This window comes from Corvus cornix, chromosome 15 (assembly GCF_000738735.6).
Source record: "Corvus cornix cornix isolate S_Up_H32 chromosome 15, ASM73873v5, whole genome shotgun sequence".
NCBI classification, from domain to species: domain Eukaryota; kingdom Metazoa; phylum Chordata; class Aves; order Passeriformes; family Corvidae; genus Corvus; species Corvus cornix.
Window position 1 is genome coordinate 10,192,426 of NC_046345.1, and position 18,199 is coordinate 10,210,624.

General features: G+C 46.0%; 2 protein-coding genes across 6 annotated transcripts in view; one reads left to right on the forward strand and one right to left on the reverse strand.

Annotated features, from left to right (window-relative positions):
* SPPL3 (signal peptide peptidase like 3) overlaps window positions 1-6,664 on the forward strand; it is a 57,787-nt gene extending 51,123 nt beyond the window's left edge. For all 4 annotated transcript variants that reach the window (XM_039560722.1, XM_039560724.1, XM_039560723.1 and 1 more), the window contains 5 exons: window positions 927-1,033; window positions 2,007-2,170; window positions 3,384-3,583; window positions 4,608-4,717; window positions 5,452-6,664. In XM_039560722.1, the coding sequence (XP_039416656.1) occupies window positions 927-1,033; window positions 2,007-2,170; window positions 3,384-3,583; window positions 4,608-4,717; window positions 5,452-5,523 (653 nt within the window). In that variant the 3' untranslated portion in view covers window positions 5,524-6,664. The remainder of the gene's footprint in view (window positions 1-926; window positions 1,034-2,006; window positions 2,171-3,383; window positions 3,584-4,607; window positions 4,718-5,451) is intronic.
* A 4,015-nt stretch (window positions 6,665-10,679) lies between these two features.
* Window positions 10,680-18,183, reverse strand: ACADS (acyl-CoA dehydrogenase short chain). 2 transcript variants are annotated; one of them, XM_039560716.1, is made up of 10 exons: window positions 18,074-18,183; window positions 17,646-17,806; window positions 16,027-16,176; window positions 15,751-15,862; window positions 15,231-15,382; window positions 14,773-14,943; window positions 13,435-13,572; window positions 13,060-13,155; window positions 12,662-12,718; window positions 10,680-12,024 (listed from the first exon to the last, which is right to left on the reverse strand). In XM_039560716.1, exons 1-10 carry the CDS (start codon window positions 18,123-18,125, stop codon window positions 11,872-11,874), a joined length of 1,242 nt encoding a protein of 413 aa, XP_039416650.1. In that variant the 5' UTR covers window positions 18,126-18,183; the 3' UTR covers window positions 10,680-11,871. The 2 variants fall into 2 exon arrangements, with proteins under 2 accessions (XP_039416650.1, XP_020440144.1); XM_020584555.2 differs by lacking the exon at window positions 18,074-18,183 and adding an exon at window positions 16,566-16,594.
* Window positions 18,184-18,199: the final 16 nt, after the last annotated feature.

An 18,199-nucleotide genomic window follows, 5' to 3' on the forward strand; every position in this document is an offset into this window, starting at 1 on the left:
TGTTTCATTTTAAGTATTTCTTTGGGGATTTACTTGTAACCAGTAGAAATACATTCAGTTGTCAGTTAAGTGTCCTTGGTAGCTGAGGCTGGGCTTAAAGAAGCAGGCAATGACACAGATGTGAAGACTGGGTTTTTGTTTAAAATCTTACCTTTCTACCCTGACAAAATTCCCCTTGGTACAGAGTGAAAATCTGAGCTGTGTTATGTTCTTCAGCTCACTGATCTGGCTGAAAACTCACTCTTAGGATGGATTAGGAAAAAACTTACCCATATTTTTTCCCCCTAAGCTTTCACACACATTTTGGTTATTGGGAAATCCCTGGATATCTAAATGGTGACGTTTCATGGTATTCAGGCAGTCTTGCACAGTCTTGCCCAAGCAGAAGTTTGGTTTGAATGGGTTTTTGTTAGACCAAGTTCTAACAAGTCACGTAACCACGCCCTTTCTGAATTAAGAGTCAAGGATCTTATTTATTTTATGCATTTGTTAGAAAACCTAATAGAGGAAAAGTAGAGGTTTGTGTTTGAGGCACAGAGAATTCAAAGTTGTTTTGTTGCTTCTGTTTTAAAGTGGGTAGTCAGGGTTGTACAGGGGAGATGGAGTCTCTAGGCAGAGGAGGTGGAAACATTTCTTTGTGGTGGGTGGTGGAAGTTGAGTAGAACAGGCAGTTGTGCCTGCAGAGTGATCTCTGCTTCTATGGGGACGTGTTTGCAGTTGGCTACTGACTGTATTTTGACTTTGCTTAACCCTGTTAAGAATTTCACTGTCTGGAAATGGTAGACAGTCATCTAAGTGCGTGCTGAGCTGCACAGGTGCAAACAGAGGCTTCTTTGGGGTTCTAGGGGGAGATAGTGGCTTGGGATTGGTGTTTTTCTGTTTGTTTTGCTATTTTTAATGAACTAATAATGTCTTGCATTTTGTAGCTCTGGCTATGGGCCTGTGTGTTGCAATGATAGCCTTTGTTCGGCTACCGAGCCTGAAGGTTTCCTGCTTGCTGCTCTCTGGGTTACTAATTTATGATGTCTTTTGGGTAAGTGTTTGGTTTGGTTTTGCTAAAACTGTTTTTATGCTTTGGATTTGTAATCAGCTTGGGACTAGTTTTACATGAAGTTTGCTGGTATAAAGTTGATGAAATCTGGCAAAGCCAAAAGATCAGCTCCACCACTCCATTCTGAGATGCTGAATTCTACAACAGGATACAGAATTATCTTCTTGCTAATTACTTGAAAAAAAACCAGAAATAAGATTAGAATATTTTGACTTTTGCATATTATATTAAAAAAAAATTTGGACCTCAAATTTTGAAAGCCCTCTGAAGATGGGAACAAGCATTTCCCATACACACAAAGAAAGCCATGTCCACACCAGCAAAGGGTGCATGTGTTGGCTTCTGATTATATGCAGAACAGGAATGTGAATGGACTTGCAGCCAGAAAAGTTGGCATAAAATCCTAGTGCACTTCTACAAGAAACCTGACAGAATGTATTTTGTAATAGGAAGAGGGGTTTGTTTTACCTTTGCATAACACTGAGCACTGATCCAGGGCAGCACCCACTGACAGCTCTGGCAGCCAGGCAGTTTTCCAGTGGGATGGGCTGTAGCATAAAAGCCTCTTGGAAACAAGGGCTGCCTCATTCCATTTATGAGTGAGCACTATGGTCACCTCTTCTGTTCTGCAGCTTTCTCCTATATTCAGGGTGCTGTTATCTGCATTTGTCATCCCACACTATCTGCTTGTTGTCCAGACAGATCCTTTGCCAAAGGATCTCAAGGTATTAATCAGTATCTTGATATCAGAAAGTATATTCCAGTTATTCTTGAGGATTAATAGTGTAAAAAGCTCTAGCTGAATTTTTGAAATACATTTTGCCTTTCATCATCATACGTATATGGAAAATTTGGAAAATATCCTTTCTTTTCTTCAATAGGCAAAGCAAAAATACATGCAGCTTGAGTTGCTGTGTAATTGCAGTTTGTGACTTCTGATTTCCTTGCTCTGTAGGTCTTTTTTTCTGCCTACATCTTCAACAGCAATGTTATGGTGAAAGTGGCCACACAACCAGCTGATAATCCCCTGGACGTGTTGTCCCGGAAACTTCACCTGGGACCAAATGTGGGCAGAGATGTTCCCCGTCTGTCACTGCCTGGCAAACTTGTATTCCCAAGGTAAAAGCTTCTTTTACTATATTACATGAGAAATGTTTTCCCTCCATAGACTTAACAGTACTAATTCTGTTGGGAAATACCAGCCTAGATCCCTGTTCAGTCATTCCCTCTTCATGCTAAAGAGGAGTATAATGAGCAGTGAGGACTGGACACCTTGCTCATTTGTAGAGAAGAGACCCTGACTGGGGTAAAAGGTGCCCTGTTCAGAGGAGCATACACTTTTCAACATTTGTGTGAGTTCTGCAGCCTGATGATTGCTAGTGTGACCTTACACTTAAAAGCAAAAGATCTGAGGTTTATTATAACATCAGAATAGCCTGGATTACTGCATAATTGCAGATGATTGGGAAGGGGTTGGAAACTGATCTAAGCAAGGGTGGGTTACCAGGCAAGCACAGTGCTGGAGGGACATTATTCCATATGTCCCTGCTCCAGTGGTTCCCTGATGGCTCAGATCTATAAGCAGACACGCCCAGGGCCTGGTGGGGCAGTAAGCTCGGTGCAGCAGCAGTCAAGCAGTAGGTTTTGTTGGCATATTACTCTGTTCTTGTTTCTTTAGATGTTGGGATGCTGAACTTAGAGAGATTAGAAGATGATTGTCTGCAATGATAAAAACAAAATTGTTCACTTTGTCAACTTTGTGATAACTTAATTTGCCTTCATTTTCATGAAAAACATCTTGGATTTAAGATAATAGACGATTTTAGTTCTTAATCTTTTTCACAACTGGCTCTTTTCTGGGAATCTGACAAGACTGTAGTTTTCTGTTTTGTCCGAATATCCAAAATGGATGTACTGCCTTGTTTTATATCTATGTGCACGGGGATGAAGGTGCACTGCTTATCAATGGTAATCAAACAGATAAAAAGGGCCAGCTGGTCCCTCTCATCAGCGCTGAGGAGGGAGAGGACTGAAATACTGTGTCAATGGATCTGTTTCATTGAGTGAGTTAAGGGCAAAAGCAGTGTAAACACTACTGGGAGAAGGAAACTGGTTTGGAGCAATGTCATCCCTGCCCAAATGGTTTGTGTAAAGCTGAGATGGTGGAGAAATCACTGAGGAAAACCTCATTAGCCAGCATTGGGTTCTGCTATGTGCAAGTTTGCTGGTAGAAAGAGGGGCTGTGCCAAATGAAGCTCAAAACCACAGTGGAGGAGTCTAGAGCTTGTCATCTTGTGTTTTGGGCATGAACCCAATTCCAGTTGCTCTTTAGTTCCACAGGCAGCCACTTCTCCATGCTGGGGATTGGAGATATTGTGATGCCAGGGCTTCTGCTCTGCTTTGTCCTGCGCTACGATAACTACAAAAAACAAGCCAACAGTGATTCCTGCGGTGCCCCAGGACCAGGGAACATCTCTGGGCGTATGCAGAAGGTCTCTTACTTTCACTGCACACTTATTGGCTATTTTGTAGGTGAGTAATTAGTTCAATATGAAGAGCTGCCTAAGTGAGCAGACATGGGATTACTGTAGTAGGTTTAAAAGATAATGAAAGCAAGTGTAAAGAGGCTTTAAGAGAATGCTTGGTTATGTTCTTTTTAATCCTCCTCTCTTTGTGTTTATTGGCATAGTCTATAGTCTTTGAGATTTTTTTTTTTCGTAGTTGTATTTTACATAGAGGATGAAAGAGATTATCAGTGGTTTTGTTAGCACTTGGCACTTTGCTTCACTGGCATAGAAAGTGTCGTAGTTCATACCTGAGTGATGGGAAAAATATGGGAGTTTCCAGATGAATTTTGCTGTGCACAGTACATAGCAGATCTAAGCAATTCACCTAGGCAATTCCTGCATATTTGTATTCTGATCCTGTGACATAGTAGTACATACAGAAAATCATCAGTAGTTACAACTGGAATGCTGTTTATAATTTGCTGTAGCCAGCCCTTTCCTGCCTAGTATAAAATAGGCTTTTCCCTCCAGTCAGGGCATGCGTGTGCATATCCTGACCTCCTGTGGCCCTTCTGAGGCTGAAAAGGAAAGATCATTTCCTACCAATAGCCTTCTTTCCCCCACACCTCGATTTTTCCCCCTACACTCCCTGCTGGCAAGTGTTCAGGAAAGTCATTCCTGATGTGTACAGCCCTTCCCATGAGCTGCTCAGGCCAGGGGCCACACACCAGCAGTCTCAAGAGCAGCACTTCAGTGCAATGCAATCAGCTTCCCCCCTTCACCTTTTGTTGTATTTTGTCTGAATTATTCTTGGCTTAGTCTGAAATTCAAAACTGGACCAAGTGGCTCAACACAGCCCAATACTAAAATAGAGTAATTTTTCACTGTTTTGCTTGTTTTAACTGCATTCAGGGAAAGCAAAGCACAGAGAAGTAACTTTTCCTCACCTGTGTCTCATAATGAGGGTGAAGGAAACCTCAGTGGATGAAATGCTGAGAAACATCCGCATGCAACCTGAAGATATTTATAGTGACTTTTTTTTCTTACAGGTTTATTAACTGCAACAGTAGCTTCTCGTATTCACCGGGCAGCCCAGCCTGCCCTGCTCTATTTGGTACCATTCACTTTATTGCCACTCCTCACCATGGCCTATTTAAAGGTAAGAGGGGAGGACATGTGGGCAGCAGGAAGCTCTGGGCCAGCTGGCAGCAGGGTCAGTGTCCTTGCATTGGGCAGCGATGCACACATCTCAGGAGGATGATGTGTGTCCCTGGCAGCCCTGGCCCAGAACAGAGGGGGACTGCTGCTGTCAGGTCAGTCTTCATTTCAGAGGACTGAGCAACTGAGAGATGAGTTCCTGAAATAGAAGATCATTAATGGACATAAAGTACCAGTAATTATAAACTAAATAAATTCTGAAATATTAAATTGTTTTAATTGAATAAGTGAATTTGTCCTTGTCCAGTTGGTCATGAAATACCACGTGTACAAAATCTGAACAGTGATTGGAGAGGCAAAACCTTGCTTTCCTCTTCCCCGTCACCTGTTCTAAACAGAAATTTTAAAATTTACCTTTCCTGTTCCAGGGCTGTTGTTGAAGCACACATCTAGCACTCTGCAGAGCAGAACATGAGAAAGGGCAGGATTTTCAACCTAAATAATCATTTCTTTCCCATCAGAAACCTATTTTGGGTATATCTGCTCTACAAATAAGACATTCTGGCCTGACAGGGAAAAGGATTTATTTTTACTGTCTATTGTAATTTGAGAAACAGGTGAAGAATAGATTTACTCTAAGATATGTTTGCCGTTCTGTGTGCATTTTAAAATGTGAATTCTAAGCACAGTTGAGAGTTTCTGAGGGCATGGTCCTTGTGCTGTTTCCCTGCCTAGGGTGATCTACGTCGCATGTGGTCTGAGCCTTTCCACTCCAAGTCCAGCAGCTCCCGTTTCCTGGAAGTATGATGGAATGGACAGGAAGTGACCTGAACTTCTGCCTTGGTCCTTTTCACTTTAACTTGTGGCTTTGTTGTCTCCTAAAGCTGGACTGGCTGGTACTTGGGAAGGTACCAGTGACGGGACATGTATGAACAGACTTTGTATTAAAGGAGGGAAAGAAACAAAAGCTAAAATCCCAGAGCTCCACGTGACTCCGTATCTCCCTGCAGATGTGGAATTGGGGACCCTTTGTACAACTGCAGCCACTTTCCTCTTTTCCTTACTCAGATGGATTAGTACCAGACTATTACCTTTGTGAGAGAGGAAGAGACAGACTTGAAACTAAAAACGGCTTGAAGTCGTTCAAAAACTTGTGAACACTAAATGCAAAAACGGTTAAGCAAACTGAGGCTTCTTCAGAGAACCCCTTGTGGACATTGGGACCAGTTTCCTGCAGGACCTCAGTTTTGAAAAGAACTGAGACAGAAGGTCTTCTGTCACAATATTGGGTTTTTTTGATTTATTAAATATTTCCTGTGGTGTGAGGTTACTTATTAAATCCACAGACATTGAGTGACTTCTTGCAGTATACATATAAAAATTTGTTGTAACAAGTTACATTTCCACCCAGATGTCATATTGCAGTGAAAAAGGGCACGATTTTTATACATATATATATACACACATATAGATATATATATGAATAAATAAAAAGGAAAACCTGTTAAGATCATGCTGTGTAGCAGACAGGGGCTTGCTGTAATTTTTAGCATGTAGCACAGTTACTCTGGCTTTATGTATATGGATCTACAATGAGCTGCTGTTTTTTCCCCCCTCCTACAACTGAAACTGCAATTTAAAACCAAGTGTAGTATTTGTACTGGTTGTACCATGGACTTTAGGGGATATTTGATTTGATCAATGTAGCAAACCAGGGAAAAAAAATGTTCAAACCGAGCCCTGTGTGTCTGAGGGGGGAAGAGGTGGGGGTGTCTTTTTTCTTTTTTTTTTTTTTTCTCCTTTTTTTGATTTTTTTTTTTTAAACAGCTTCCTTGCAGGTTTTTAGTAGTTCCTTCTTGACCAGTGCATGTATTATAGCAGCAGTTGTCTTTGTGCTTTCTGATCATAGTAATGTATCACTTGTAAATACATTTTTTTCTATTTTCTATTTTTTTGTATTTTTTGCATTTTGTTTCATTAGTGTGCTGTATTTTTCCATGCCCCTGCCCCTCAAAGAAAAAAAAAAGAAAAAACTGTCTTTTACTGTTGTGACTGGTTGGAGTTTGTGTGTTGACTGCTTTGTACCTGTAGCCTGTGAAAATGTGGATTTTATTGTTCCTTTTTTAAAACCAGCAGTTCCAGTTGTTCTTTTATTGACTGAAAGGCTTCCCTGAGGTAACTAAACTTTTTTCCTTTCAAGCACTGTGCCAAGCGGGGTTTGGGGAGCTCTCCCGAGAGCTCCTAGCTCTTGCTAGTTGATAGATGCTAGGAACTGTTAGTGGGATGGGAAAAGAATGAATGTTGGAGACTGACTGACCATGCAGTGAGGTGACTTTGGGACCGGTTTTGTTCCAGATTGGGGGGGGGGGGGTGGTGAAACACCTGAAGCTCTCAGCAGTGTCAGGTGGTACAAGAGTGTATTGGACATGGCAGGAAATTTTGTCCAGCCACATGTTTGCACTGTCATTAATGTCACAAATTAACCCCTTCCTCTGTTCTCAGGCAAGTCTGGCACGGGTGGCAGAGGGGCTGATGCCCTGAGCTGGCTGGGATGAACCTCCAAGACAGCTGGAATGTCCCAGGAAAAACAGTAAGACACAGCTCAGCCCTCAGGGCCAGGGGGACTGAGATTTAGCAAATGTGGGTGGGTGTGGCAGAGGGGGACATTGTGACTTTATCTCTCATACACACCCACCCGAGTCCTCTCCTTTAGCTGAAAGCATTCCCTCTACCATGTGCCTGCAGTGCTCATCCTGAGATAACTGTCACTTTTTAATGAAATCAATAGTTCTTCATTGAGAATCTGCTTTTTCTGTTCATGCCAGGTGTTAGGTCCCGGACTTGCTTGGGACAGTAGAAAGGCATCCATTTTGAGCTATACCTCAAACCTAAGGTGAATAAAATATTGAGGAGGGTATTCAAATAAAAAAGACTTTTTTGGTGGCTTTTGTTTTGCTGAGAGGTTCCAGGCAGTGGAATAACAACTTCAGATCCACTTTGCTGCTGCTTTATCTGCCCAGCCTACCTGACAGTTGTGCACAACTCGGGTGCCATCAGCTTCACATCAGGTCCCTCCTTCAGAATTATTTTTTTGGGATTCCTCTGGAATTAAAATACAAGGTCGTTCTCTGTTTTGCAGCAGCATTTTTATGCCATGCCTGCAAAGCGTCGTTATGAACAATTTCTACACTTAGAGAAGCATTCTGGAAAAAGTTCTAGAAGTGCTAATTGTTAAATACTTAATGAGAATTAATTTAGCTTTCCAGAAAAAGCCTGGCCTTCCTTATTAAGCTGTATTGCCTTCCTGCACTCTGTGCCCTTCTCCTGCACCAGGAGACCTGAGTATGCCCTTACTGAGCCCTCTGTCTCTGCCCCTCAAAATTATGCTGATGCCCAGCCCTGGCCCTGCCCAGGTGAGCACACATTGCACTGGAAGGGATTTGCTGCCTCTTCAGCCAGCAGGAAAAGGACTTTGGTGCTTGGCAGAGGTTCACTGAAGTTTAACTGTCCTAAGAAAAGTGCTCTCCCAGACCTTTAAGTTAAAGTTGCTAAGCTTTGTCCCACAGCTCTCCCACCTTAAACCACCTCAACCATTCAGGGGGATTAGAAATGGATCCTACCTGGCTGCTCAGCTGTGGGCCCTCCCTTTGATCCTTGTCTTTCCAGTCTGTTGTGACTCCTCTGCTTGAGGATCAAGCTGTACAGGCTGCTTTGGGTCCTCTGGATTTTGGGAGACAGTATAGGACCTGGGTTCCTATCCCTGTTGGGTCTGGTACAGGTGCTGATGCCTTCTTGGTTGAACTCCTTAATAAACTACTTGACACAAAGTCCTGCAGTGAGATTGCCCAACCACCTGCCCTTTCTTCTGGAAAGTTGTTAAAAATAACTATTTTAATAACTGACTAACATAAGCCTTCTTGCAAGAGGGAAAAGGCTGGCAAAAAAGTGATAGACTAGGGTGTGCTTATAGTACAGTTGTCAGGACATGGACCAGAACTGTAGTGTACAAATCTCCTGACAGGTCTAGTTCTCTGCTGCATCTTTGGGAATAGCTTAGAAATGGTACTGTTTGTATGCTGACATTTCCCTAAGGTCACACTTCACCTTGCAAACATGAGTTTCAAAATTTGAATTTGAAATTGGTTTTTTTAGGTAAGAAGTAGTAAACTTCATTTTTCATTCAAGTTACAGCACTGTCACATATTGTTATCACTATTCCATGTCTTCATTCTATTATTCTTCCAGACACTTTGCTTTTTTACTTCAGGATGTCTTTCAAATTTAGTATTTTCCATCTTTTCCAAATTCCCAATATAACCTGAATGTGCTGTTGCCAGGTCTGTGTTGATATTGAAGGCTCTCATCTTAGGCAAAACAAAGATCTAATTTAAAATCAGAATAAATTTGTCCTTTTTTCAGAACAGCTCATCTCTTCCTTTAGTCTGTTGGGAACTCGAAGAGTCTGTGCTATGATGTGATATACGAGCTATCAGGTCTAAGGTGGGGCAGCAAGTAACTCCTAGTTACTGTAACTATGTTTTCTAAGAAAGTATTCTAGTTCAGGCTCCACCTGCTTCATGCCTCATAACCAGTTTCATGTATTCTTAAGAGCATTGGGGGGCACAAACCACAAAGTCCTTGAGAAGTATAGCTTTTGTTCTTGAAAAGTGACTAATCTCCTACCCCACTTGTTTCTTATGTATGTATAACCTGGTTTTCTCATCTCTGTGCCCCAAGTTTGCAATGTTGGCTGAGTTTGTCAATTGATAGAAAGTTGTGGCTTCGTCTGTGAACAGACCCTTTTCTCCAAGGAGAGCCTCGCCCTGCCTACACCTAGGTGTGCTGAGGATGGCTTAGTAAGAGTTTCTGATTTAATGCTGCAAAACTTGTTTGTGTTTTGCCCTTTCAGCAGTTCCTCTGCAACAGCCCTGAGGAGCAGACACACACTCATCACACGAAGTTCTCTCAGCCAGCAGCAGCGAGGAGTAAGCTTGAAGTATCTTGCTCTGAGAAGAGCCATTGCTTTACCCTGGGAGCTCTGTGCCTTTGTGTGTAACCATGCTGTTTTACCCCAAAGCACTGCTGTGGTCAGTGCAGTGTCACAGGGCACTGAGATCTCTCTGAATCTGTGGCAGCAGGGAAAAACTTTCAAAAAGATTTTGTTTGAAAGCTTTCTGAAAAAAAAAAAAAGTCCTTTTTTTTAATACCTCGAGCTTGTAGGTTCTCCAGGTGTTCTCTGTCAGCTGAGGTGGTCACAGCCACCATGGTGGGGTACAGGGATGGTTTCATTCTGCTCTGGAGAGAAGCTGTAGCCAATTAGAGCTGGTAATGAAGGAGGGTGAAGAGAGCCAGGGCAGCAAGCGCTGACAGCACAGTGGCTCCAAGCAATGCTTAGATGACAGGGGAAAGGGGCTGGCAGAAGTGTGACTGACTGTGCTGGCTTACTCTGGGGTCAGCTGGAGCGCAGCATAACAGGAACTCCGCACTGCTGAAGTCCTCATGTACCTGCAGCTCCTGTTCTGCCTCAGAGGCTCCAAGGAGAAGTTACTGTAAAATGGTATCCCACATCCTCACATACCATTGTGGAAGTGAGCCTGCAATAATCAAAGTGGTGACACAGGCTAAAATCAAGCCTCTCATTCAGAGAAGCCCTCCATAATTTACAACACATTCATGATCACTGGAATGGTTTTCCAGTAGGAATGCTCCTGTTGAATGCACTGCCCAGTGAATTCTATCAATCCTTATGCTTTGGAGAGCAGCAAGGAGAAACTCAGCACTTGAGGCCCCTCGCCCCAACATGCCCTTGCCCTCCAGCGCCCTGCACAGGGATGACTGACATCACTGAGAACTGGCCTCACTGGTGTATGCAGGCCCTGCTGGTTTCTGCTTCTTTCTTATGACTGGAAGAAATTATTCTAAATTAATTCATATCTGCATTAAAAAAAAAGGTGAGGGAGTGGTGGTCCTTTAAAATCAGGTTTTATTTCTCTTCTCTGCTCTCTCGGGTAACAGAATCCTGCTCTTCTTCTCTGCACACAAGTCTAAACAAATGGCACCACAGGAAAATAACCATTTACCTCTAGTCTATTTGTTTGGACAAGGAGGTGGACTGGACCATAGAGGCTGTAGTCTTAATCCTCTTCCCTCTTTTCCTGAGTTTAGAGCTTTTCCTTTGGCTGTTGACTCTTAGAAGAGTTAATATCTTACAACAGTCACTGATTGAGGATGTGCTACTGCTAAAGCTTCCTGGTGAGGTTTGTGTGTTATGTCTTCCTTTCCTTGTTGCCCAAAACATGTAGACATTAAAGGCTGTTTACTGCCCTTTCAAGCATTTGCTTTCCTGTTGATAGTGTAGAAGCAGATTTGGGAGCAGAGGGGTTTTTTTGGTTGTTTCTTTTTTACAAAATAGTCCTAGGCACTGAAGCTTGGCTGTCCTTCTATCCCTACATTCCAGAGCAGCTGAGTGAGCAGGTGCTGGGCTCTGCCGGCCCAGACTGAGGGATTCTTTCGGATCTGTGTTTTCACATATACACAGAGAGCAACCGCAGTCTGTGCTCAGAGCACTCTGTGTGTAGGTTGTCCCTGCATGTCCTCCTGTCTAGCTTCTCTCCTGCTGGAAGTGAGAAGTGCCCTGCTGCAGGGATTACCTCAGCCCAGCCTCTGTCCCAGTAGGAGCTCACACACAGCTGCATCCCACAGCTGAACTCCACTGCAGTCTGATCTGCAGAGGCACATGACCCACAGCCTGGAGCAGGGCAAAGGGGTCATGGCTCTCAGCACCTCTAACACTGGCACTGGTTATCCAGTGCCACAAAGTGCAAGTTTAGCAAAACAGGGAGTGGCTGGGAAGTGCTGTCAATTTGCCACTACCAAGCCATTCCAACAATCCAGTCTAGGAAAAGCCCCACACTGCCCTACAAGCGCAGGTTGCCTCCTCCCTCCTGCACTCACAGCCATCACTTACAAACCTCAATCCAGCCTCCGCGCACCAGATTTTGTCCAAAGAAGAATCAGCACATTCTAACTAGAGTGTCAGTTACTCATTGGTGAGGAAAACCTCCATCATTAGCCTCAGTCAAGAGGGTCCAACTCTGCCAGTGTCATGCACCATTACAAGGCACTTGGGGCAGTAGGTTGCTCCAGTCAGCTTCCTCAGCCTCGGTAGGCCTTCAGAAGCTGGCCTGCGATCACCAGTCTCTGGATTTCACTAGTCCCCTCGTAGATCTCAGTGATCCGAGCATCGCGGTAGTGGCGTTCTGCTGGCATCTCTGTCACATAGCCCATCCCACCCAGGATCTGGATAGCCTGAAACAAAGGCAGCAGGTTAGAAAGGAAGCGGGGTCAAGAAATGTGTGTGCATTCTGTCTTCTGCAGAATGCACACACACACACACACACAAAGCCACTTTAAGAGGAGTTGAGCCTACTGCAAGTATAATGGGGAGGGTGGGACACATAGGGATGACTGCATCTCATTTGCAATCATAGGAATAAAACAGGATTGATCCGGGTAAGAGCCATATGGATATTCCACATAGACAATTAATTGCTTCAGAGGAATCTGTTAGTGATCTGTATTCAGCTAAGATACTTTTATTAAAGATGGGGGACACTAAACTGAGGAACAGAGGATCTGATCCAGGTGCCATGGTGATGCCATGCTCTCTCCCACATTGCTGCTCCTTCTTAAAACTGCCACTGCCCTGGACAGACCACTTTATACAGCTGTGACAGGCCAGTATAAACCCCTGCCATCCTCCTACTTCCCCACAACCCATGAAGATGGTTGTGCTAATTGGTGTCAGCCTAAGGTTGGTTGCTTGCTTGGTTGCTGTGTTTCAAATATAAATTAGTAAATTCCATCCCACCTTCCCAAAGCACCTGTGAGACATCCAAAGTCCCTTCCCACGTGATGTACATCAAAGTTGTCAATTGACAGTTACCTGATGAGCGATGGACGTTGCAGCTTCTGATGCAGCCAGTTTGGCCATCGCCGCTTCCTTTGGAAAAGGAAAACATCACTGAGGGTCCAGCTGTCACACAAAGGAACCCCCCACCTGCCGAAGGAGCTTGAAGGCTCACAGAGCAGCTGTGCAGAGAGACAGGCCTGATGACGGTGCAAGCTGAGAGCAGCCACCCTTTTCCGCTCAGCTACAACCAGTGCTGAACTCGGCAGGCTGCCCAAGGGTGGGCAGCAGGCCCAGGACCTGCTGGTGGTTACACCCCAGCAGCTCTGGCTGGACAGGCACTGAGCACCATGATGCTCTGTGGAGTGGGGTTCCCTGGCCTCAAGCCTGTGTCCTGTGCTGTGGCTGCTGGACAAAAGCAGGGCTGGAAATACCTTAGTGAAGGGCTTTCCATTGTCCTTCAGCATAGCGGCTCTCCAGGTCAGCAGGCGTGCACCCTCCAAGGCCACAGCCATGTCTGCCAGCTTGAACTGCAACAACAAACACTGCCTTTGGTCCAGGGCCTCTGCCTGCACAAGGGGACATAGCTGAATTCTCCCACCCCTGGGGCCAGTAAAGGACAAGGAGCCTCTGTCCCAACAACTAGTTTTAACAGTGTTTGAAAACAGAATTATCACCCTGTTTATAAACAGGTTAAATCCCGGACAGTACAAAGTGCACTGTGTGCCTGATACCACACCCGAGAGCACACACAGACTTTCCACCAGCCCCAGCACCCTGTGGAACTGCTCCATGTGCCCAGCTTGTACCTGCACTGCCTGGAGCTTTGTGATGGGTGACCCAAAGGCCATTCTCTTCTCAGCATAATCCACAGCACAGTCCAGAGCTGCCTGTGCTATTCCAAGCGCCTGTGAGGCAATACCAATCCTTCCTCCATCCAGAGTTTGCTGAGAAAGACATGAAATATATATATGTCAAGTCACACTTGATCAAGAATAGTACACACACGTTTCTGATGTTGCCAGAAAGCGGCTGTAGCCTTAAAATCCTCTGGTCGAAGACCTCCTTAATTCAGAATGTTCCCAGTTATGCAGGAATAGAGAGCTGTAACAGGCACTGGCACTGCAGAGGGAAGGCTGGAGTACAACAATAGAAGCAGAAAGGAGAGGGATTGCTTATTAGCTGGGAGAAAAAAGAGGGTGCAAAATAAGGGAAACGGCACAATGATCTGCTCTGGAAGGGGCTGGAAAGAACTCTTCAGGCAGACCCCTGACTCACTCTGCAGCTGATTTTACTTTGGAAATCTGGTCAGTTTTCCTTTTTTGCCCTCATCATTAGGATGCACATGTGAAAACATTTTTCAAACTGATTAGTGAATCCAGTCAATTACTTGACTTCGCTCAAACACCTGCTCTGCCCCACTATGCACGGGAAGAAATTGCAGCACAGGGAGAAAAGGCTTCATCTTCTCAACCCTGGGCTGAAGGTCTTTAAAGGAACCTGTCAGTCACCAACCACTTTTGGTTCTGGACATAATGGAATGGGCTCTGCTCCAGGGAGCTTAGCCCAAAATGTCGGGCCAACAAAGGGTGTTTTGTCCCTCCAGAGAGAGCAGTGACCACTCTCAGAGGGCAGTGCCTCACTGCAGGAAACAAAGCTGTTTCCAGCTGCCTTGATCCTCCTCAGAAGTCATATGCATACCATAACTCAGCTGTCATTCACCTTGAGACACTATCCAGAGGTTGTCCTGGGCTTCCAGGAAAACTTTCCTCTGCCACAGCATTCATATGGGGAAATGCCATGTTTTCCCTTCATCTATGGGTACAAACTGGAGGAACAGAGGGTTCAGAAAGGAGAAAAAATATACTATCCCTGTTGACACAGCACCTCAGTGGCATGAGCATTCCTTCAGCTGAGAACCACCACAATAGAAGTGCTGTCAAAGATCTGTGTAAATTAAACATTCATCAAGCTCTGGGAATGATTCCTCCCATGTTGGCAAGAAGGGTCAACACCTTAACATGACACAGAACAGCTTATGCAAGCAGTCCTCACTGAAGTGACTGCCTCTGGAAATGGTTTACAAAATGGTAAGCTTGGGAGCTATGGCTGTACACACCCACAGCTGCACCCCACCCCTCTCTTACCATGGCAATTTTGAAGCCCATTCCTGGCTGCCCCAGGAGGTTGGCCTTGGGTATCCGGCAGTCCTCAAATATCAGGTTGGCAGTGGAAGAGGCTCGGATTCCCAGTTTGTCTTCTTTCTTCCCCAGTGACAGCCCAGCTGTTGGCATGGGAACCAGGAATGCACTAATGCCCTGCAACAAGACCCAAACTCTTAGGAATGGGACTTTCTTACCTTCCTACTTCCTTGGCTGCCAACAGGCTTCCTCCATTTTACATAAAAGCCACATGTCTAGGTAACCAAGAGGAGGGAGGAGAGAGCTGAGACAGAACAAAGCCAGTGCACATCAGCCCCTCCTCTGCTCAATGCCTGCACAGCTTCAAAAACAGAGTCTGTTTTTGCAACAAAGCTGTTGCAAACTGCTTCTCCACAACTCCTTCACTCCCACCCCTTTTTCCTGACTTGTAGAAACTATTGCACCTTGTGCTTCAGGGATTTATCCGTAGTAGCAAACACCACTGTGGCCGAGGCATCCCAGGCGTTGGTGATCCAGGCCTTGGTGCCGTTCAGAACCCACTCGTCCCCATCCAGGCGCGCCACAGTGGAGGCTGCACCCGCGTCGCTGCCGTTTCCTGAGCAAAGCAGCAGCAAACAAACCTCAGGTGATGGGTGACACACTGGGGGCAAACCCACCCCCCACCTGCACCCCATCAGCTCACGGCACCTCTTGAACTGTGGTAGTGGCACCACTTTCCCTCCCACAGGATGGGGAAAGGCCCATGTGTGCATGATGAGTCCAGAGCTCTGCTCACACAGGGAATGAGTACTTTCAGCAGGGACCATAGGATGGCAGTTCTGAGACTTCACCTGCACAGAACTGCTATAAACCACCTTTCTACAAACTGTTCCACTTTCAAAGACCTGAAGTCCATCCTAAACCTGACCAAGGAAAGAAGCTACGCCACGTTCTTTGCAACAGGGATGGTAACAGTCACATCACCTGGTTCACTGAGGGCAAAACATCCGATTTTCTCTCCACTGGTGAAGGGAGCGATCCACTTGTGCTTCTGCTCTTCAGAGCCAAACTTGAGTATTGGCCCTAAATACAGGGACTTTAAGAATTTAGTGTTGTTAGTGCCTCTTGAAGGTACAACCAATCCAGTAACTCCCTAATGTGCTCTCCAACACACGAGAACCCACCACAGGAACAGATTAACTTCTCCCAAACACCCCTCTCCCATGCCAACCTCACTCCATGCCTGCCCCTCACACTCACATTATTGACACTGATGATGACGCCCGTGGATGCGCAGCCCCTGCTGATCTCCTCCACGGCAATGGAATAGGCCAGGTAGTCGAGGCCTGCTCCTTTGTACTTCTCTGGCACATCCATAGCCAGCAGCCCTAAGCTACCCATCTTCTTCACCTGCACACAGGGAATGGAGAGGTCACATCCTCTCCAGCACCAGTGTGCAGGCAAACACAGACACATGGAGAGCAAGACAGGTCATGGGAGGGCTACACCCAGAGGAAAAGATGCACAAAACTCCTGGTGAAATGGGAATTGGAACAAACTGGTAAATGTCCCCAGATCCCAGTGACTTCAGCAGGAGCTGTACACAGTCACTGTGGTTTAGGCTCTTGCTTGTTTAAAGAGCTCTCTTCAGTACTGGGAAGGGGGGAGCCTTTTGAAGGTGAAATAGGGAGAGAGACTTCCACCAGCATTTCCTCAGACTCCCACCAAAGCTCTCCCCTTGCATGTCTCCTGTCAGTAGAAACGGGAATTCTAGCTGATAAAAATCATCAGAACTTTACCTTTGAGTCTGATGAGCTTCAGCCTAGGACTGCACAAGGGAAGAATTTTACAGAATGAAAGACTGCGGAAAACAGTGTGCAAGGTGATTTTTTTCATTCCCAATAAAACCAGATCTTGCTTCCCAGAGAATCTTCTGTTAGTTACATTGCAATCAATCTACCCCAAGTTCCCCAGCTAGACCCCTTGCTTTGCAACCACAAGCCTCTGCTTGCTTTTAGAGGAACCAGGTAGAATTTTTAGATAATTTCCCTCCTATATGGGCACCCAAAACACCAATCCTCCATATCAAATCCAGAGGATGAACAAGACAGCCACTCACTCTACATATGTTGCTTTATCTTATTAAACACTTGTTTACATTTTGAATTTTGCCCTACACAATTAAGTCAAAAGACTCAGAATCAAATACAGAATTCTCAGATGAGAACAGTAAGGAGTAAAATTATTTTCTTCCTTACCATAAGCGTGACTTTCCTGGCTACGATCCTTATACGTTACTAGAAAGAGGAATGTGACAAAACTCCCATGCCTCCGACAGCGACAGCATTTGCTTGGAGCCTCTTGGCTAATGTAACAGCATCTATTTTGCTGGAACTTTGTATCTCATTGCTTAACACGCACACTGGTGTGTCCTTCTCCAAGAGAAATCACAGGTTTGGCTAGAATTTCAATTTGTTCACACCCCCAGAGGATGATCAGCATGTACCTCCTGATACCTTTTTTCCAGCATCTGAAATGCATTCATATCATCTATGCTTCCTCACCATACACCATTATGTGCAAGTCTGTAAAATTATTTCATTAATTTTATAATTTGTATTACAGCCCACAGGTAAGTCAGTAAGAGAACTAAAAACTCAGCGGTACTAGAGCCAGATACAGAGACACACAAGTAAAGGTGAAGAGCTCGAAATGCCCTGTGGGAATTACACGTCCATATGCAGAGCAACGAGTTGGTCTAAACTTCAATCTTCTGCTAAACCGGAGCTGGACGTACATTTTGCTTCAGCCCGAGCGGTCCTGCCCCAGAGCAGCAGGAAGGGAGTCTCTGGCTGTGCCATACCAACCCCCGCACCCACCTGCTCGGCCGGGAAGCGGTGCTCCTTGTCCAGCTGCGCTGCAAGCGGCATCAGCTCCTTCTCCGCGAAGTCCCGGACCGTTTGCCGCAGCATTTGGTGTGTCTCGGGCAACTCCGCGCTCTGGTACACGGTGTGCAGCCGGCGGCACCGCAGGGCCAGCGCTGGAAGTGGGTGGGGGACTCAGCGCCGCCGCTGCCCTTCACACCGGGCCAGGGGTGGGCACCGGCTCGTGAAGGGCTCTGAGGGCCCCCCACCCGGCTGAAGGGCGGCGCCACTCCCGCGTCTGCGGGGACTCGCCTCAGGCAGGCCCTGAAGGGCACCGGAACGCCACCTCCTGCACAGGCCGCGGCCCCTTCCCGCCCCTCCCGCGTGCCTCCCAGTCCCCCCGAGCAGCCGCAGCAGGGCGAGGCCACTCCCGGCGCCCTTACCCCGGGGGGCTCCGCCGCCGCGGACCACAACCGCCGCCATGGCCGCCGCCATCGTGCCGCCTGAAGGAGCCCGCGGAGCCCACAGCGCGCACGCGCCGCCCCCTGGCGGCGCGGCCCCTCCCCGGC